We start from the raw sequence: 22,001 nt of genomic DNA, 5'->3' as shown, positions 1-22,001 counted from the left end.
CACTCTGCTGCCCACTCCACCTGATTATTGCGGATCAGCCTTTCCATTCTTTTCAAGGATACCACTTTGAGTCCCCCCTGCGACATTCCTCTCAACACTACCTTCTTTCCTTCTGACATGAATTTCAGCTCCATGGTTTGTAGGTTTAGTGTGATCTCATCAAGAGATCTCAGCCATTGAATCCCGAGGACTGCATCATCAATCCCTCAAATGCTCACCACAAAGAAATCATCTCTAATTTCATGATTTCCCAACTTCAGAGACATGTTGGAAATCATTCGATTACAGGATATAGTGGAGCCATCTGCTACCATGACTTTGAAGCCCTCAACTTCCTCTGCCACTAATCCCTTTTTTGCATCAATCCTCTCATCAATGAAGTTGTGTGTTGCACCAGTGTCAATGAGAGCAATGACACGATGCTCTCCAATCACACCCCGAACTCTGAAGGATTCATTTTTGTGAATGCTCGAGAGTTGAGCAACCACTCCTCTATCTTCTGACCCAAATTCAGGCCCTTCAGGAGCCTCTTCATACTCACTGTCCTCAACTTCGGTTTGCTATTCTGAAATTTCAGAATCTGATCCATCTTCTGAATAGCACTCCATTTGATGCAAATTCCCCTTTCCATGGCACTTATGTCCGGGAACCCAAGGTTCTTTGCAAGAATAACAAAGATTCTTTCTCCGGAGCTCTTGACGGAGCCCATCATCCATACGTGGAGGGAACCTCTTGGTCTGATTCGTGAATTTCTTCTTGTCCTTTCTGAAAGGGAAAGGCTTGGACTGAATTTTACTTTTTGGGGCAGCCAACTCCATACTTCTAGATTTTTTTATAGCTTCTACCAGGGTGAGCGGATCAAAGCCAGGGTGGGTGGATCAAAAGCTTTGACCCATCCTCTCAAAGGTTCTTCAAGTCCTTCAGTGAAAAGGACAACCAACTGCTTCTCTGAGATGCTACTCACCATGATTGACAGGTTTTGGAATTCAGTCACGTAAGTGTCCAATGAACCTTGCTGCTTGAGTTGTGCAAGTTCTCTAAACTTCACCTCTAGATCCCTGGTGTCGAATCTCTCAATCAGCTTGTTGGTGAAATCAGCATAGGTGGTGATTAAGTTATGACCAAGGGTGACCAACTCATGGTACAACCATTCGTGGGCCACTCCATCCAAGTGCAAGGTAGCAAACTTGATGACATCCTCCTCCGGCATAGGCCTCAAGGATAAGTAATTGTCCAACTTCTGTACCCATGCTCTAGCTGTATCCTTAGCGCTTCCATCAAAGTGTGCTAAGGTCACTCTTCCAAGAGCTTATTGAAAATCTCTTGGGGTAGTAGACTTATAGTCATTCCTCCTTCCTCTCTTCATTTTTTGTTTCATAAACTGATCCACAGTTAGGATATCTCGGATCTCACCAAGAAGAGAAGCATACTCCATGTAGGTGTTCCTTATTTCATCAGCTATGGGTATATCTATTTCAGCTTGTTGTACTTCTCTTGGCAGAAATACAGGTTGTAAAGGCCTTGGGGCTGAACCTCCATTGTTACTCCCATTGTTACTCCCATTTCCATTGCCTACAGGAGCGTTAGAAGTGCTGGCTTCCGGTCCATTGTTGGGCTGATTAGTGGCCCCAACAACATTCTGGTTGAGCTTGGCCAGCAGTAGAGACATCATGTCCATCATGGCATTGAATTGTCTCTCTGCCTTCTTGTCAGGTGCCTCATTTGATTCTGTAGTCTTATCTGCCATTGAATCCATTGAATCTGAGGTATCTAGATCCTTCCCTCTGTTTCTCAGTACTTCTAAAAATGTGTCCTCTTCGGGCACTATAGGAATCTGAAACTGCTGTCTTTTCTACTCTCTGTTGTAGTATCTGACGTCTCTGTCACTCATGGAGACTTCTGAACCCACTGAATCTCACAAGCTGGTAGGAAAACCAACTCTGATACCACTGTAATATCCCAGTAAATTATTATTTTTTTTTTAATAGTAACAGTTACAAGCAAACACCACAACCCGTTAAGGTTAGAGAAATAATCCAAACTGCTGAAAGGGAACCCTTCCACCTTTTGTTCACCGAGAGCCCAATCTGGGAGGGTGAGAGCATACGGTGTTCTGAGGATCGTCAGCACCATAAAACAACTGAAAATTACAATGCTTGGGCGGCAAGCCAGCCCCTTCTACTTATCCAGCAGGATAGAAACCAAACTCTTGGCAGTAAGCAGCCAAGGAAAAATAACAAGAAACTTAAACTCAATCACTCTATCGCATATTTCAGCGGGAGGACATTACATTTAGCTATCACTCTACCGCATATTTCAGCGGGAGGACCATTGTATTAAACTTATCACTTGACCACTTATTCAATGGGAGGACTGAGTACATAAACTGAATTACAAAGCAAAAAGGCAGCAAGCCAGCCTCTTCCACTTATGCAGTGGGGATTACAAATAAGAACAGCAAGAATGGATGATCAGTACTACTGAAACAACCTTACAAAATAGAGCTAAGATGAGAAGAGTAATGCAGATTTCTACAGCAAGAATATAAATATCTGTTACAACGAATCTACAGGTTGAAAGTACAAATCAGCAGCCTATGGAAACACCAAAATGCTCATAACTCCCTCATTTTTCACTCGAATCCACTCAAATCAGTCCCAAACCCACAATATATCACTCATAACAACAACTAATCCAAACAACCCAATATTCATTTGGCATGCATTCCCATGCAAGTACAAAAACCCACGCTATACCTAGGAAGTTCGATTTTGTCTAGGAAATTCATTGCTTAATTAAAATTGCTAAAAACTCACAAAATGAATCGCCATTGCTGGGAAGGAGGATAGAGCTGATACCCATAACCATCAGTCACTTCAGCAGAGAGATGTGATTGAAAGTGTGCTTCAGCCACAGGCAAAACCAGCAGTCTCCAGAATCACGTCAGCATCAAAAATGTCTACGGCCAACTCTGAGAATGTAAGAGAACATAATGCACAACTAGTTACTGTATTTCAAGTACCTGGGTAGCACTAGGGAGACGCACTCCAAAGCCTCAAGTTCTGTCGCCAAACTGGCAGCATAACATTACAATTTTCCAAGATGATCCAAATGGGAGCCCAAGTCTCATATTTATAACTTCACACACCTCAAACTCAAATCCAAATTCCTTCAATTTCAACGCCTTTCATTTGCATTTCATTCCACTACATGTGGACCCAAGTGTGGCGAGTGTGGCGCCATTTCCCACAAGTCAAACCTCATGCCCAAGGCTTGGACCCATGTTACACTTTGGCAAAATTTAGAGATAAGTCATAAAAAATAATATCCCTCTCAAATATTTCGACATCTCTTTAATAAACATGAAATTCGCCAAAAACTTAGGAAAAATATAGACATTAATCCCAAATTCGATAATCAGTAGCAATTAAACAGATTAATTAAATATTAAACCTTAGGATAAGGAAATAATATTTAATTATATCACATATGACTCCCGTACTGATTATTATCAAAACTAGGATGAAACTGAGCCAGGACGACCACAGAATTGCTGTAGAATCAGAACCCTGTCCACTGCCAAAAATAGAATTATGCCACACTGCCACTTACTAAAAATAGTAAGTCAAGAATTAATGCTCTGAAAAGCATGATCTTCGCGTCCAAAGGCAAAGCATGGAGATCTCAGTAGGACAATATCACCAGAATGGCCATTCCCTGACTTACTAAAAATAGTAAGTCCTCGTTTCATCAATGCTAGACCCTCATTCTTCATTCCACCTAGCCTATGGGTCTCAAGAATAGGCTAATAGGCCACTGGAAGGTCGTCAATGAGAAGGGGACATTACATTGGTCCAGTTCAGAGGCTATTTCTGGCCGTGCAGTTTTCTGTACTTTTAGCCTCCAGTTCACTATGTTAGTTGTTCAACACATGGAAGAAGTATTTTTAATATATTTTAATGCCCCCCTTGGCCTAGGCGTGTGACTTATGTATTTTTGGTTATGACTTAAGGGGATGACTTGAAGTGATAAAGTATTATTTTATGTCATAAGGTTGGGCGATTTATTGTTGAGGAAAAATATTTTATAAAGTGAAATATTAATAAGGCAAGATGGACGCCTTATGAGAAATAAGTTAATTTTATAATATATTTCACTTATCTACTTTGGATGCCACATTATTATTTTATTGTCATTTTTATAAAGTATATTTGCTTCTATGTGAAGGTCGACTTGGAAAGGAGGGGAAATGAAATGCAAATTTCAAATTAAGGTGAAATTAGTGTGCATTTGGGTTTGGCGTCCATTTGGAAGGAATGTGAATTTAAATTTGGAGGCACCAAGGTTATAAATAAGAGTGTTGGGCTCTTGTTTTGCCATCCATGAATATTTGTAACTAAGTGCTACTGAATTTGTGCCAGACTTGTGCTTCGAAGTTGAGAGCTTCCTAGCTTGCACTAGTTTCGTGCTTAAGAGTTAGCACCCCTAGCTGTTGGAGAGCCCATTTCTCATCTAGAGGAATAGAATGAGCTACATTGAGATGGATTTTGTAATTGTAGTTTTAGTTTTCTGAGTGTTAGTGTGATTTTGTATGTTACTGGTTTGTCTATGGCTAAAGCAGTTATCCGATCATCTCCCTACCTAATTATCTAATCAGTCTAGGTATTGGCTCGTTGGATTCTTCTTTGCCAGGTGTCTCTTTTTGTTAAGTTTCATGAGTTATAGCGAAGAGCTGGATTTTTAAGGCAGATCGCCCCTCTCTAGGTAGGTTGTACCATGCTGGAAGTGACTTTGGGATGCGTGCATTAAATTTTGAAGGCTGTTTGCATTAGTTTGCTGGTTGAGACTTGGGTGTCCCCTTTCTAGCTCTTATTTGCCACTAATTTGGAACTATTCGGAGGTGTCTTGAAGGAGATATGAACTTCACAGTGTTGCTGGTCTGTTATTTCAGATTTGGTAAAGTGTCTTTGTGGCTTGTATTTTCCAGTATTCATGTTTGTAGCTTCTTGGAGTATCTTCTTGTATCTCTTAGAGATTGGAGCTTGATGTATTGACAAGTATTTTGCAGAGTTGCCATTGTAAGACTGTATTCAGTAATATTGAAACAGTTCATTTTATTTCTGCACTATACTTCTTGTATCACCTACTGCACAAGTGGAAGAGACTGGCTTGCCGCCTATCTCTATTCTATTTTGTACTCCTATCCTTCCGCTGAATAAGTGGCTGAGTGATAGTTTTCTATTTCCAGTCCTCCCGCTGAATAAGTTGTTGAGTGATTGTCTTGTTTAGTTTCAGTCTTCGTGGATTTGTAATTGGTTGGTTATACCACCAAGTAGTTGTTATTTTCCAGCATTTCTTTATCCCGTTGAAAAATGGAAGTGGCTGGTCCAACCGCCAATATGTATTGCTCTCAATATTTCATCTTGCTAACACTAATGGGTGAGATTATTGTATTTAAAATTTGGAAAAATTGTGAGGGGACATTTCATTTGCTTAATTCAGTCCTCCCGCTGAACAAGTGGTTGAGTGATTGCTTTACTTTCAGAATTTCCTTTCAGTGCAAGTTTTGATTATCCTAATAAGGGGGAATTTGCGATTTGAATCTTGGAAACTCGCTTGTTCAGAAGAAATGCGCAATTTCAGGCCTTCCTCACCTTTTCCTTGTCCTCAATCTTTTGGGTAAGTTGGCCGAATTTGAGTTTTAGCCTTGCATTATGGCCATTTAGGCCGATTTTGTGACTTTAAGTGGAATTTCGGCCTTGGAGCCGATTTGGAAGATTTAGACGTTTTCTAACTTCGGCCAAATTGATTACTTTGCGAGATTTGGACTCCTTGGTGTTTTTCAGCCAAATGAGCCTTCTTTGCTCGATTTTAACTCTTGAAATAATTTCAGCTCAAAGGGCCATTTTCGGTTAAGTGAGGTGAGTTGCACGAATTTGGCCTCCTTGGCCGATTTCTGCCCATAAAGCCTTTTTAAGTGATTTGGAGGCCTTTGTGTTTTTGGCTCACTAGGCGACGATGTTACATGATTTGGATGCTTTGTCAATGTTGGCCTATCAAGCTAAATCGTGTGACTTGGTTTTCATATTAATTTGCCATTTCTAGGATTTCGGGCTACCAAGCTAAATCGCGTGACTTCCCTCATTTTGGCACTTTCGGCCTATGGAAGGATATTGGAGTTTCACCCTTGCAATTCGGGTTACTGGGTGTGGAATGAGCGATTTTTACTTCCCTAAGCTCGGGATTTTGGTGGCTTTCAAAGCCTGAACCTTTCAATGACCCTCCCTCTCTCATGGATTTTGGGCTTTAGGAGGCATTTGCAGAGGTCAGGTTTGAAAGTGCAGCTGTGATCGACCTCGCTTAAATGCCTCCCTCTCCTTTTCTCCGAGCAATGGGGGTCCCCTGTCACGGACGAGGTGTGTGTGCAATACGCATAACAGGTATTTTTGGGTTTTGCAATTTTAGGCTAGAATTGTGGACCTTGAAAGCATTGGCATGGAGTCAAACCGCAATTCAGATTTGATTCTAGGATTTCTGGGGAGTGAATCAGTAACAGAGCATATAGATAGACTTCATAAATATGTGTTCAAGTTATGTTTAAAAGTATTTATGTGAAGAAAGAACCAGACATGAGTATGTTTTTGGTCTGCAACTTACATTCAGAAAATCAACATAGATCACAATGTAAAGCTTCGTATTATAACATGGGGCATATAAAAATGGATACAAACATCAAGGTTGTCTAACTAGATGCTTAATATGGACATATTTTCTGATTTTTATAAGCATCTAGTCTAATTTGAAATTTTAGAAACTTAAATGAGATTTTTAATTGATGCCAAAGGAAATTAGGGAATCAAAAGTAAATTTACCTATCGGTTCATGCTGCAACTCTTCCTGTATGAAGTTTTTCTTCCACTATTAGCTCCATATGTTGGGAGAAGAGGAGCCCGATGAGAATATGGGAAAAGAGGAGTGTTACACATGAGTCTGGCCGTCATGAAGAAGTAAAAAAGAAGAGATCAAAATTGCCACAAAATAGTGATGAACAAAGCTAGGTCCAGAGAAAGGCTCAGGTCAAAATTGGCTATAGGGTAAAAATGGGCATTGTAATGTCCCCAAACAGAACTCCAAGTATTATTGATATTGAGAAAGCTCCTTACCTTTATAATGACGTTGATAGTGATACAATACATTCCAAGGCATTTAGTTAACATCCACCAAGTGCATCGGATAATTTCAGAATATAAATATTGCAAACAGTGAAAACGGTAACAGTCTGACCTCCTTATTGAAACAGTTCGGATGGAGAATTACATTTCGATTGAGGTAAGGTAAGTAGCCTGTGTTGAAAGGTGCTAGGCTTATTTATGACCAAGGATATAATTGTTGACTGCTGCAACTCTGGAAATATGTTGCTATCACTGTGAAAGGAATATCCTTCAGCATCCACTATAGTCTTCACGGTTTCAAGTCCTGCTTATGGATGGGACACGCCTTTACAATGATACTGTAATATTACTCCAGCCGTTTCAGAATATAAGTTTACCAATGTTGACCAGCAGCAGATATACGATGCTCCCTTTGAATAAATCATCTTTCCTATGGCTTGCAATATCAATCACTAATGTTGTTAGCAATAACAATCTTGCCAGAGTTAGCTACGATACTCCCCTCGGATGACATATTGATCCTTGGCAATGAAATAATGGCCATTGTATACTATTGTCAAGCCTCAGTCAAATTAACATTTATCCCGGATTGATATCATTCGCCAAATATTTAGATATAGCAAGGATTGATATATCGGATTGGTATATATTTCGATGAATATTACGCCAATATAGGACTCAGAAATCGATAATAATTGACTCTTATAATAATATCTGCCAATACTAATAAAGCCACAACTTAATAAAATTTTAATCACCAATACTAAAAGAATGACAAGGCAATCTATTGTTAACTGGTGCTGAGCAGACTTCATGTTTAAGATAACCATCGATTACAAGGAATTGTTTTAGACAATGATTAATATGTTAATAAAAACAAATGGGAAATGTACCGAAGGGTGCGATTAAGGAAAGAGAAGTTATGATCTTGTGGAAGGCCATCATCCTTCAAAGAGATGTGTCTCTCCCATAGAAAGATGTGAATATAACATAGAATGAAAAGAACGGAATATTATGGAGGAAGGGAATTAAGAGGAGGCTACAGCAGATATTTATGTCCAATACATAATCAGATTTAATTATTCTATTTGACTCAAGCAGCACTCAGAAAACACATTAATTGAGCATCATTTATAATTATTTTATGATGTGGAAGCTTGTTATAAAGGAAGGAATACCACGTGGGGAGTCTTTGTTTTGACAGAGAAATCATTTGAGAAAAAGGGATTTCAGTAGAAACTCAGGTTTATTAGTATTAGATTAAGCTTGCCAAGTGTTTTGTGGGCTCCACAATAAATATTCATATTCTTATAATAAAACAATTCTCATTCAATGTTTGCAGGCTTGCAGCAATAAGAAAAGGTTTGGAGATTTGGAGATTATTATTGTGTTTTAGCAGCAGGCTCCATTAAAGGGAATGGGACCCACTTGAAAGTCTTCTGAATATGGGTTGTGGCTTTTATTTTAACCCCACTTAAATCTTGCAGATTATTGTTTGGGATTTGAACAATCAGCATTACCAAAAGGTCAACAATGATCTAAGAGGAGGCAACAACATGTTGAAGATTGAAGATTTTTTGTTTGGGAAAATTATTTGTGTTTTTTTAAACCCATTTTCCACTAATTGTGAGATATCAATCAGATGGTCTAAGGGGATGTCTACAATATAGTAACATATATTTCAAATAAGAGAATATATCAAGATAAGTACCACTTTCCCAAACTAGCCTTAAAATTTTAAGTTGTATATTATAATGAAATATATTCAAAATTAATAAAACTATATTTATAAATGTATTATAATTCTCATATTAAATTGGAATTACTGTTTCAGGACTAAATTACTGCAAATACCAAAAGGGGACATTACAAACATTTAAAATGATCTCTCCAGAAACTTGTTTATGCATTGTATCTTTCACAACCACCATTTTTGTTAGAATATAAGTGGATAAAAGCATTGTAGTTTAGCAATGCATGAAAGGGCCGATTTAAGAGAGTGCAATCAATTCTTTCTTTTTTTTAATCAACAAAATGTAATTCATCTGACATGATGTGTGTGAAGGTGGATATCTTTTTTTTAATAGATTTTTCTGTATGTAGAACTTTCTAAGAGACAAATCAATTTATTCTATAGATTTCACAGAAACTTTTTGTCCCCTTCATTAGTGATTCCATTGTTAATAATTGCTACCTTTATATTTCTTTTACCAAAGTTTGGAATCGATTTCAATTTTGGGTACGCAGGGAATTGTTGAATCTGAATCTTTCTGGAAGTTTAGCTCCAGAAATCGGACAACTACAACAGCTTACAGTTTTGTAAGTTCAATTTTCAATGAGTGTCAAATTTTGATCGTTAGCTTTTTATAGTTCTATCAAAAACAAAAATTCATATAAAATTCATCCTTTTTCCTTCTTTGATTAGTTTTACATAATACTAAATAGCATATGCAATCTGCATTGTTGCATTCTTGGATTTGCTATGATTTATAGGATAGAACATGTAGAAAAATTATGATTTTTACATATCTGTGTTTTCCTCTTTTTGGAAGGAATTTCATGTGGAACAAGATAAGTGGCACCATCCCAAAGGCAATAGGAAATATAACAACTCTCAAACTCTTGTAAGTATCCTTATAATCTGAAGATTTATTTTAGATGGCCTATTAGTGGTTTGTGAGTAGATGTACTTTGGACAAGTATTTTTTTGTTGTGTTCTCTTCAGTGGTGCATAGATATAGTTATTTTTTCCTCTACTGATTCAGATGTTATTTATAACCTTCCATTTGCAGCTTCTTGAATCTTAAAAAATAACAAAAGTAATTGTTTTGAAGCAATTCTATCCCCATCCTCGAAAAATAATATAAATTTACTCTTTTGCCATTTCTACTTCTCATCTTGAGTGTCCATTTGACTCAAGGGCCTTGATCTTTTAATTGTCTTTAATTCGCTTTAATTGATCCTCAATCTTGGCTTAGGAATCACTTTGAATTAAGGGCTTAGATTTGTCGCATTTTCTCCTTTATTTCACTCTATTTGATGTCCATCCTTGACTTGGGCCGATGTACTAACTTGGGTGCTACCTTTGTTTTATTTTGGCAAGAAAAAAATGCTATTTTGGTGCTTTTTAAGTTTAGACACTCATTTGCTTTTTGGTGGATGTTTGGGATCATTAACACCAATTGATTAACTCACAACTTTTAATTTATCTTAAATTTATTTCTTTTTTCATTTTTGGACATTGACTTTAATAAAAATTTCTTTTTTCGTCACTTTTCATCCTTCTAAATTCCATTTTCATGTGACAAATATTGAAACTGCTCTTGTTACTTTTTTCATCTCCCATCTACCACCTTTTGCCAAAAAAGTAGAAAAACAAATCTCCAAAGTAGAACGTTGTGATCTTTTGATGAAGGGAAGAAAACCCTCTCAAAAATCTACACATGAAAATCATTATTGATTGACTTAAAATTTGATATATGGTATTCTCTCAACCCAAACCACATACATACGCAACTCAGATATGCAAGTAAATGTAGAAAATAAGCAAACTACTTCTTATTAATTCAATCCAAATGTTCAGAAAACAAACAAACTAGATAGCAAATTTACAAATACATTGCATGGAAGCCTTATAGGCATTACAAACACTCCAAAATCTGATATAAACTGCTAAAAATCAGTCAAAATAACAAAGAGAAATTACAAGCCAAAACACTTCGTCTCATGCATCTTGCTGCAAAACGGGCTCTCAACCTTCAACAGGCAACAAGAATCAACATGGCTTCAAATCTTTAAGCCTGAAATCTACCCATAATCATATTTCTTCATCTTCACACCTGTAATTTCTTCTAAGACAAATATTTTCTTCCCCTCAAACTTCTCAAAAATCTGAAAATACGAATTCTAAAATGAATGTTGAAACTTGCCTTTTAACTACCATAGTTACCAAATCTGAGGTTTGGTAAACCCAAAAATGTCACGCCCAAACAAGGGAAAGGCATCTTCCCAACTTAAAAATTGCCTTCAAAGCTTCTAGATGCTTTGTCACCTACACCTCCAAATTTGCCAAGAATATCAATCCTCTATGCCATCAACTCCACTCAACAGGACACTGAACTAGAAATTGTTCAATAACTTATTCTTGGGCACCCATTTTTGAATATTTAGCATTAAGGAAAGTATCTTCAAGCCAAGGCAAGTTGTATCTCCCATTTCCCATGCCCAAAAAGGAAAGTATCTTCAAGTTCTAGCATCCTGAAGTGGCATGAAGATCATCACAGATAAAGGATGATGTAGTTAGAGTCGTGTCTTCAGACACAAAATAATCTCAATTATGCATTTGTAATTTTGTTTTGACAAATTACATGTAATGTCAAATTTGTAATTGCAAGTGTCACTTTCACTTGCACTTTTGTAAAAATGTAATTACATGTAAGGCAACTACAAGTTGAGTTAGATTAGGACTGTAGTTGGAATAAGTCATGGTGGTTGAGATAATTTCTCAAGTTAGTTAGGATCCTCCCACCTTTTTCTCAAGGCTCCTCTCCTATAAATACTTGAGGGGGTCTATTGTAATTGATATCTTTTGGCAATGGAACAAAATTTTGCCAGTTTGTATGTGCACTCTAAGACTTTGAGCTTAGATGTAAATCAAATTGCTTTCAATAAAAGAGGTAAGTTGTGCTGAGACTTTATGCCAATTCAAGTTGTTATGTGACGACATTTTCTGGAGTTGATTATGATTTTTGTTCTATTGTTCAAGAGGGATTTAAATTCAATCTTGCAAACTTTGAGTTGCTAATTGTATTTAGAGTTATATGTTTGGTTTTCAGATTTGGTATTGCAAACTTTGAGTTGCTTATCATATTTGCAGCTAGTGTGGAAAGCTCGGGTGGGAAGATAGCTTGTAGACTTTGTGTTGCTTCTATTTTTAAGACTGGTGCATGTAAGGTGTAGTGCATCATGTAGTTAGACTTTGAGCTGCTACATATTGTGCTTAGTTAGCAAAAAATTATCCAAAAAGGTTGATAGGAAAATAGATAGTTGAATTCTTTGAGCTTTCTTTCTGTTTTCCCATCCCGAGGAAGTGACAGAGGTCTTTGTGCCTTCATGGAAACTTTGCTTCCCTTTATGTTCCAAAAATTCTACAAAAAGTCTCATTTTTGTAATTGTTGTTATTTATTTCCAATTGCTATTGCTTTTCTGTGAAGAGAAAAGAGTATAGTTTTTCTTGAAAGAAGAAGAAAGATTGTTGTCTCACCCATATTAGATTAGTTTAGTTTGTAGATAGGGGGAGCCTCCCCTAATTAGGAGAGTATCATACTCACACACTATGGTTGAAACCACAATTTGCACATCCCCTAGGTGTACAAAATTTTCAACCAACAGTTAGGTCGTCTTAGCTTGGCAGCGGTCGTAGTTGTAGCCTTTTCTAGTGAGAGAAGGTAATTTTAACAGTTCAAGATTAAGAAGATGCAAATGTTGTCATTGTTGCTAAGTATTAGGTTGCCGGTGTTGTCAATGTTGAAGAGAGTGCAAGATGTCATTAGAGGTTGAAGAGCATGTAGTTGCAACCTTGCTTGTAGTTCCATTAGGAACTTCAAGCACCGTACCTAAGGTCAAGTATTTCAAGTTCACATCATGTAAGACCTAGGAGTGAAAATCATGAAAATTTGGCTAAGTCTGAGGTCAACCCCCTCACTTCGCATCTAAATTTGTGCATGGTTTAGGGGGGTTCATTGTGCAATGATGTCAAATCCAACCTCATGACCCAACGGTGAATTAGCTAAGTGTTGAACAAAGGGAGCTTTAATATCCACATTTTGTGCATATAGGTATTTCATAGGCGCTCAAGCATGTTGCATTTAAGCTTGAGCATAGGACCTCAACAAGCTTTCTCATGATATATTTGTGCAACATTACCCCTTGACCCCGCCCTTGCTTTGGTGTAAGGTAATTTGAGGAATGCACTCAAATTTCATGCAAACACCATCTTAGTATGCACTCAGGCTAGAACAATGAGTTGTATGCAAGGCTCAATCTTAAAGGCACTTAGCTCAATACTTATGCAAGCAAACCCTCAAAATCCACCCCAAGGGAAGGTTTTGCAAGTCCCTACTTCATTTGTGCCCAAGACATGAGAGAGAACAAGAAGTATTTCTAACTGAGAGTTTTGTTCAAGCTCGTCATTGCACATGCGCTCTACAAACAACTCTCTCAAATGCACTCAAGAAACCAAGCTTGTGCAAGCTAGAGACTAAATTCCACCCATTTTGTGCCTATATAGGTCGCAATTCCGCCTCAAACTTGTGCACCTAGACCCTTGAAACCCGCTCTGATTTTGTGCACACTACTCTTCCATATGCGCTCATGTCAAAAGTGATGCAATGGCATCATCAAAGTGACGCTTAGATGTAGGATGGTGGAGGGAAATGATGAAAGTTTGTCTAAGTAAAGAGTCAATCCCTCCAATTTTTGCATAAATTTGTGCAGCCGCATCATCCATATGTGCTCCACCAAGCATTGTGCAAGCCTCTCTCCTAAGTGCACCCAAGCCTAAATGGGACTAAGTGTTTGATTAAGGAGGCAAATTCATATATGAATTTGTGCAAGTAACCCATTTAATCCCACCATTTCAGAGCACCTATGCATATGCGCCCGGGAGGAGGGGAGATGTGAGCTATGTTGAGTCAATGAATTATGCAAGGGTATAGGTCAATCCTGCTATGCAAGCTTAGGGATGAAATGCGCTCAATGAAAGAGTCCCTATGGGGTGTGCTCATTCAAAGGAAGTGTAGGCATACATATCAAACCCACTCCATGTCTCAATATTGTGCAAAGGTAACATCTAAACCTGCCAATGCAAGTATGTCCTCCATTTGCACCCAAGGGGGGAGTGATTGTTAAGGACCCTAAATATAGAATCAGACCTAATGCACTCAAACCAGAATTTGTGCATCAGTACCCTCAAAACCCACTCACCTAGTGCCCATTACAGGACATTACTCCAAATGTGCTCTCCATGCTTACCTATGGAATGCGCTCTCCAAGGTCTGGGTCAAAATGCACTCACTTAAGGAATAAAATCAGACCTTAAACAATCAACATCAGACCTAAAATGAGATAAGAATCAGACCTGGAACATAAAATCAGACCTAGAGTATGATGGTAGAGCAGAATAATGTTTGAGGCATGAATTGAATGACTTGGTAATGGTGCAACCCACATTTATACCTTTCAAAGAGTAAATAATTCAGTTGGAATGCTCTAGCCGACTTGGTCATAAAGGAGGAAAAGACAAATCAATTTAATTATCAGACAAAGCCAACTCAGAAAAGCATGTGTTCAGCAGTCAAGAAGCTGTGCAAAGAGACCCCAATAATGTGCTCTTATGTATATGAGCCCTTTAAAACCGCTCGTTCTGGGTAAGACCCTAGGTTGGTCCATTAGGAACGAAATTTGAACATTTTGGAGAGCAAATCAGGGTTCTTATGATCAGGTCGGGCTAATTTGAGATTATGAATTCAAAATTATAAAGAGGGTATAAATAAAGGATCAAATGTTTGTTTCAAACACCAATCATTCCAATTCTACGTGTAGAGGCACATGGGAGCAGACCAACAATAATGCATTATTGTTTATGCCAGCAGCCTTAAAGCAAATTTTAGATCAGAAATTAAAATCAGACTATGACTTATTTGAAAGAAAGAACATTGTTTCTTTTAGTATCTTGATTTGACTCTGTTAATTTTTTGTTAGGTTTAGGAGTGGACACACAAGGATGTATGAAGACTCACCAATGTAGGGATCAACATTAAGCACAAGTGTGCGTAACGGGGGATTCAAATATCAATACTCAATACAAAGGGGGGATATGAAGGTTCATCAGAATGAAGGAAGAAGTCAAGAAATCATAGGAGGAGAAAATCATTTCAAATTGCAATCTTCCTAAGCGACCTAATAAGGTTTGAGGTTTGAGGCATGGTGCATGGTGATGAGCACAAATCAAGGTTCAAGAACGTTTCAACCAAAGGACAGAAGAGGTCTCAACCATCGTGAGGAGAAGCGTCTACACTCCAAGGCAAATCAAGCTCATGGAGGCTAGCATTGCAACATCAAAAGGGATCAGCATAAGGACTTCATCACATGAAGGAGGCAGATCAACATCAAGATAGAGACTCAAGGGTCGCCTCAAGGAGAAGTGCACATTCAAGACTACATCATAGAGATCGCCTTACAAATGTCAAAATGTTCAAAAACTACAGTGAGATGGGAATACTTTGCAATTATCTTGAATTTCCTTTGGAAATTCAAGATTACAATCAGTATAACAAAGGAAACGATTAGGCTCAAGAGATGAGCATTCTAAGTAGATTGGAGGAGGCTTGACAAGACATGCAAGATGAACATCTAAGCTCCTAAAGAAAAGAGGAGGTCAACACATACACTTCGCATCATCAACATTGTAAGACAAAATGGAGACATGTTCAAGAACTTCAAGATCAAGGTTCAATGAGAAAAAACATAAAGCAATCTTGAATTTCCTTTGGAAATCCAAGAATCAAGGTTAGTACAAGGAGGTCATGGTTAGAGGCATCATATACCAGAGGATCAAGCATCAAGTGCGTGTGCACATATCAAGACCAAGGACTACCAAGAGATAGGATGTTCAAGGTGAAATGCAACACAAAGTAAAATTCCCAAGTTAGGAGTTGAAACAATGCAAGTGTGATCAAGGAGAGATAGTTTCAAAATAATTAAGCAAAGTTAGAAAGCCGAGTTGATCATCTAGATGATACAATTTGGGAATATGCCCTATCTTCATCACATCATGTCAAGCTTGGATAAAAGAGATAATGCTCAACCAAAAGCACTGTTTGATGTTCTATAGAGTAACCTGAGGTGGCATCCTAGTCATCATCCAACCAATCAAGTTACTTCTAGTCAATTTGTCCAAGTTTGTTGAACCTGATTCATTCGAAGAGGGAGCAAGTGACACATGGCAATTCATCAAATATTGTTTCAGATACCTAATTTCAATTCCTATTCCTATTGATGCTCACTCAAAGAGGGACATGCATGCTACATAATGTAATTATTTCATTCATCAAATGGAGTTAGTTGTCACTAACCCTAATTAGGGTTTCATTTTGTAATCTCGTTCGTTGATCTAGAATCGAATTATAATGAGTCCTCTATATAAGGCTCAACATTCTCATCTGTAAATGTTAATAGTTGTTAGATAGAAGTTAGCAGTAGAGTAGGAGAAAAGGAGATTGTTGCCAAGGCTTGTGTTAGTATAAATACTATTTTCATTGAAGAGATGGTGGATTTTGTATGCTATTTCAACTTGTTGCATGGTCTCTACTTCTCATAGTTTAGATGTGTTTGATGAATGGAATATTTTAGTGTTGATGAATGGTGAAACCTAATGTTCATAGGTCATACCACTTGGAGTTATTTGTTTGCAAATTGCGGTGTGTGGTTAGACTGAACTTGATTAAAAGCTTAACTTCAATTGCTATATGCGCATTGTTTGTAATGTTGGTGTGCATGGGTAATATGAAAATCATTTGCTTATCCTTAGGAGATTGCACCATCTGTGTGTCTTTGTTTCTTCATGGTGAAGAAAAGCTTGGTTTATTCGTATCGAGTCAATAGTCATCTCCTACATTCCTAGGATTAGATTAAATCTCCTATCCCTTATCTCGTTTTATCTTTTATTTTCCGAGTGAGTTAGATCCCATATTCCAGTAGTGTTCATAAATGTAAGTCCCCTTGTGATTCTAGCAATACCACATTATACATCATTGTTAGACAGTTTAGATAACCGGAAGACAACTGAGAGGGGGGTGGTGAATCAATTGTCACAGATTATCGGAAGCATTAGCAATTAAAAACTTTAATACCGGAACCCAAAACAATAATACCGGAATAGCGATTAATCCAATTAAGCATAAACAATAATCACAGAATAAAAGCCATCCACACAACATCAAGATTTGTACGTGGAAAACCTGGTAAAGGGAAAAACTACGGTGGGAAGCCTACCCACAGTCAGATAATAATTCTGTAGTAAGTATGTGAATTACAATGAAGGGGCCTGCACTTGCAAGAAGGCCAACAGCCTAGAGCACACTGCTCATCACAAAATCAGTCTCACTGACTACATATAAATCCAGACTACAATCCGGAGAAGTGTTTAACTGCAAAAGATAGCATCTCCTATGCCAGAGTACAGTTCCTGTTAAGCTCAATACCGGAGGACTAAATCCTCTTACATAAACCCAATTTGATCTCCAATGATCGACCAACTCCTCTGTGTGAATGATATTACATTATTCGCACATTACATTCCTTGACCATGACCTCTTACATTAACCATGAAAATCTACAATGAGATCTTACATCTATTTATACAAACCCTCGACCATAAACAATCAGGTCGGCCACCAGACAATAAACCAATTACATAATTACAAACCATGTCGGCCTTAGACCAAACAAATAATATCAACACATAAGACATCTCGGAAATATATCAATAGGTCCTATCCACACGTTACATTAAAGTCGGTCCATAACCTAGATCAATCGGGACCAAGTATAGGTTCACACGCTTCAGCAATGATCTCCAACCGCCAAGTCTCTAACATGATCACCAACAGCATCTTGAAACTCCATTAGAAGCTGCACCAACACCACTTATGCAATCCATCAAAGATCTCGACCAAAAGCTTTGCAGGTGAAACCCTCGCCGGAACCAGAAACCAATCTTCTAAGCAAGCAGGATAGCATCCAATCACCATATCGAAACCAATTGACCAAGTATGAGTATTAGTATCATGAACAAGACAATTCCATCACCAGATTATATCGGAGCCTACCGGATCATGCTGGATCCAAGTTAACCAAAAACCACTCAACCTACCGGGACCAGAAGGGTGCCGGTAAAGCATCCAAACATCTAGTGTTGACATCAATGCAACACATACTCAATTCCACCAAATGGCCAACAATCATTGAGTCTATCTAGAATTTAAAGTCGATTGTTTGCATTGTAAACCTTGGAGTTGTCTCATTTGGTCATATTCTTTAGCATATGAGGCTTCTTTGTTCAAGAGACGATAAAATAGCTAGTATTTTATTCTGTGTTTGAGGTGTCGTAAAAAATACATCAACATAATTGGTGCTAGAGGGAGGGACCGTACGTGAACAGTTTAACTGCAAATCCTATCAATTCATATTTTTTGAAGTTATCTCAAGTTTTTTACCCTTCCCATGCTCAATAGAATTGGTGCTAGGAGGGCCCGTACATGAATAGTTGAACTCAAGATTTGTAATGTCCCCTTCTTAGTTCTAGACCGATGAATGGAGTTAGCCTATTTTGGAAACCTGTAGGCTAACAAGAGACTAAATTAGGGTTTCTGTCTTTAGAAAGGTTTTCGAAGAGGTGTTTGTAGGAGTTCTACAGTTTTCTCTCTAGATTCTTTCTGGGTTTTTTGTGAGCTTCCGGATGGTATAACATGCATTCCAATCAAAGAAGATTTCTGAATTTACTATTTTAATAAATTGCGATAGACTGACGGTTGTTTGCTCTATAGGGTTTTTCTTGGTTTTTTGAGAGCTCCAACGTGGTTTGACATGCAAATTTTTCGAAGATGATTTCCGAACTTACTATTTTTAGTAAGTCATGATGACTGCTCAAAATGTGGTAAAAATCACTTTGGAAACACTTACTATGCTATTTTTAGTAAGTACTATTTTTAGCAGGGGTTCAGTTGGTGAGTTCAGATGGCTATTTTTGGCAGGTCAGTTTGAGCAGTTTGTCTTCCAACATTTTTGGAGATTGTTTTGGCAAGTTAAGTATTTGATGAAAAATGGGGTTTTAAATTAAATTATAACTTAAGGAAAAAGTTGGATGATTTATTTAAGGGGGATTGCTTAAGTTATATTGATATCTAAAATCATTTCCTTAATTATATGTGGGTGACTCTTGGTTGAGGAAAATATTTTATAAGTGAATTATTAAGGCAAGATGGACGCCTTAGGAGAAAAATAACACAATTTTATGAAATTATTCACTTACTTCCTTGGATGCCATATATCACTTTATGAATATTTCATAAAGTATATTTGCTACCTAGAGGGGGTCGAATTGATGTATTAAGAATTTTTTTTTTGGGCCTACGTTAAGTGGTCGACCCCTTTGGTCAAAATACATGATTTAAAAATTAAAGCAAACATTATTCTAGCTTTGGGTGCCCAAATTCAATGAAATTGCATTTCATTTCGTGGCATTTTGGAGGGAGTTGAATTTGAATTTGGAGCTCCAAAAAGTTATAAATAAGAGTGCTTGGGCCTTGTTTTGGGTATTCATGTTTATTTGCAACAAAGTGTTGCCAGATTGGTGCCAGTTGAGCTTCGAAGTTGAGAGCTTCCTAGCGACCATCAGTTTCGTGCTTGAGAGATAGCACCTAGCTGGTCTATTGAGACTATCTTCCATCCAGAGAGATAGAGTGAGCTGATAGAATGGATTGTGAGCCTATTTTTCAGTAAGAGTGTTTTGGTGTGTTTCCAACTTGCTGGTTTTGGGTGTGGTTGTAGCTTATTTTAATTCATAACTCTCATTCCGTGTATCCATTCATTCTGGGTAATAGCTCGTTGGAAGCCCCTCTGTTGGGCGGTTCTTCATCTGGAGACTCGTATTATGAGGTGGAGTGTGTAATTTTTCATTGCTGGTCGTACGATTTCAGCCTTGCCCTTGGGCTGCGAGCAGAATCATCAGTGAGGTTTGATGCGGTTGCTAGGTTGGGGTTTGATCACCTTCCCCCTAGCCTTCTTTCGCTGCTAATTTGGAGCTGTTTGGTGGAGTTTTGAGAGAGTTATGGGCATTTGTGTGTTGCTGGTTCGTTTCTGGTATTGTTGGTAATTCATTTCAGACTTGGTTAAGTGTGTATTTGGCTAGTTATTCAGATTTATCTTATTGTAATTCCTTGGAGTACTTTCATTTCTATTTAGAGATTGAAATCATATTGTACTGACAGTATTTGCAGGATAAAATATTGTAAGACTGATTTAGTAGTACTGAACAGTCCATCTCTCTGCAATAGACTTGTATCACCCACTGCATAAGTGGAAGAGGCTGGCTTAGCCGCCTATTTCTCTATTTTCATGTACTCCAGTCCTCCCGCTGAATAAGTGGTCAAGTGATTGTTTGATGTTCTTTGTCCTCCTGCTGCATAAGTGGTCGAGTGATAGTTTTTGTTAATGCATAGTCCTCTCGATGAATAAGTGGTTGAGTGATTGTTTGATGTTCTCTGTCCTCCCGCTACATAAGTCGTCGAGTGATAGTTTTTGTTTATGCATAATCCTCCCGCTGAAAAGTGGTCGAGTGATTGTCTTGTTCTATTTTTGTTTGGCTTGTAAATTGGCTGGTCATACCACCGAGGAGTTGTTATTTTCTATTGTTCTTACTTCACTCGCTGAAAAGTGGAAGTGGCTGGTTTAACCGCCAACTGTATTGATCATGATATTTCTTACTGCTAATATTAACGGGTGGTGATCTTGTGTTAAAAAATTGAAAAAAATTGTAGGGGACATTTCAAGATCCTATCGATTCATATTTGCACAAGTTATCTCAGGTTTTTTACCCTCCTGCGTGTTCAATAGAATTGGCGCTAGGAGGGCATGGCCATGAACAACTAAACTCCAGATCCTATAAAGGTATTTACAAGAGTTATCTCAAGCCTTTTCCACCCTCCTCCGCGCTTGACAGAATTAACACTTGAATATGAATCTTGAACATGTGAACAGTTAAACTTGTGAATGCAAAAGCCTATCAATTCAAGCGGAGAATCAATGGAGAATCATCTTCTATGCTTGACAGAATTACCACAAGAAGGAAGGTGAGAACGCTAGATCATCAACTAGAGTTGCAAAATAAGGGAAGCAGTTCACGCTCATATCAACCACAGGCTGGAACTAGTATGAGCTTTCAAGTTACAGTTGAGATATGTTAGATCTCTTTTAAGTTGAAAAATTAAAAAAAGTAATTTTTTTCTGAAAAATCCTAAAAAATAAAAAAATCAGAAAATCGAAAAGAAAGATTTCCCTATGGATGGGCAACAAATTCACCATTCGCGTGGCCAGGACAACCAACCAGTTGATATTCTTCAACTTTGGGGGACTTTGAATGCACAGTTACACCCACACAACTTGTCTAAATTTGTTGTACTAGGGAAGTGTAGGATTCACGAGACAACTCAATATAATGAGTTCCATTGTTTGACATTCTTATCAAGAGTTGAGTGAGCACTACAAGGAAAAATCTTATTTTGGGATATCCCCAAGTCAGAAGTGTTCGTAGAATCAAACAATTTCAATGTGCCACAATGTAACGTTGAATTCACAAGGTTTAAAGGGTTGATTGAAAACCAGTTGGGTATTGATGAGGAATTGTGCCTAGAAAGTACATTGTTACCTTGGTGGTGTAGGATTCACAACGAATCTCACTCAGAGTTTAATTTTTCATTATGTCAAGAGGATATTAATCAAGTCAGATGCCAGTATGGATTACTTGAAGCATTAGATGAGTGCATCGCAGACAAAATTTGGAATGCATATCTTGTAGTTGATGAGTATAGAAGAACAAAGGATAAGAATCTTTCAACATCATCCAATAGTGAAGAGAGCGAGTTGCAAGAAGACTACACAAATGAGCCTAAGGATCAATGTGTAGCAGTGAATGATAGCTTTGCATACCTTGCACCTAAGGAGGAATGCGTTAAAATGGATGATGGGCAATCAAACAACATTTTGGCAAGT

General features: G+C 37.9%; 1 protein-coding gene across 1 annotated transcript in view; it reads left to right on the top strand.

Moving 5' to 3' along the window:
* Positions 1 to 22,001, top strand: part of LOC131035817 (uncharacterized) — a 146,904-nt gene that overhangs the window by 51,615 nt on the left and 73,288 nt on the right. The window contains exons 3-4 of the mRNA XM_057967544.2: positions 9,420 to 9,491; positions 9,725 to 9,796. Of these exons, the coding sequence (XP_057823527.2) occupies positions 9,420 to 9,491; positions 9,725 to 9,796 (144 nt within the window). The remainder of the gene's footprint in view (positions 1 to 9,419; positions 9,492 to 9,724; positions 9,797 to 22,001) is intronic.

Source organism: Cryptomeria japonica, chromosome 5 (genome assembly GCF_030272615.1).
Source record: "Cryptomeria japonica chromosome 5, Sugi_1.0, whole genome shotgun sequence".
Classification (NCBI taxonomy): domain Eukaryota; kingdom Viridiplantae; phylum Streptophyta; class Pinopsida; order Cupressales; family Cupressaceae; genus Cryptomeria; species Cryptomeria japonica.
This window is presented reverse-complemented; position numbering and strand designations above follow the sequence as displayed.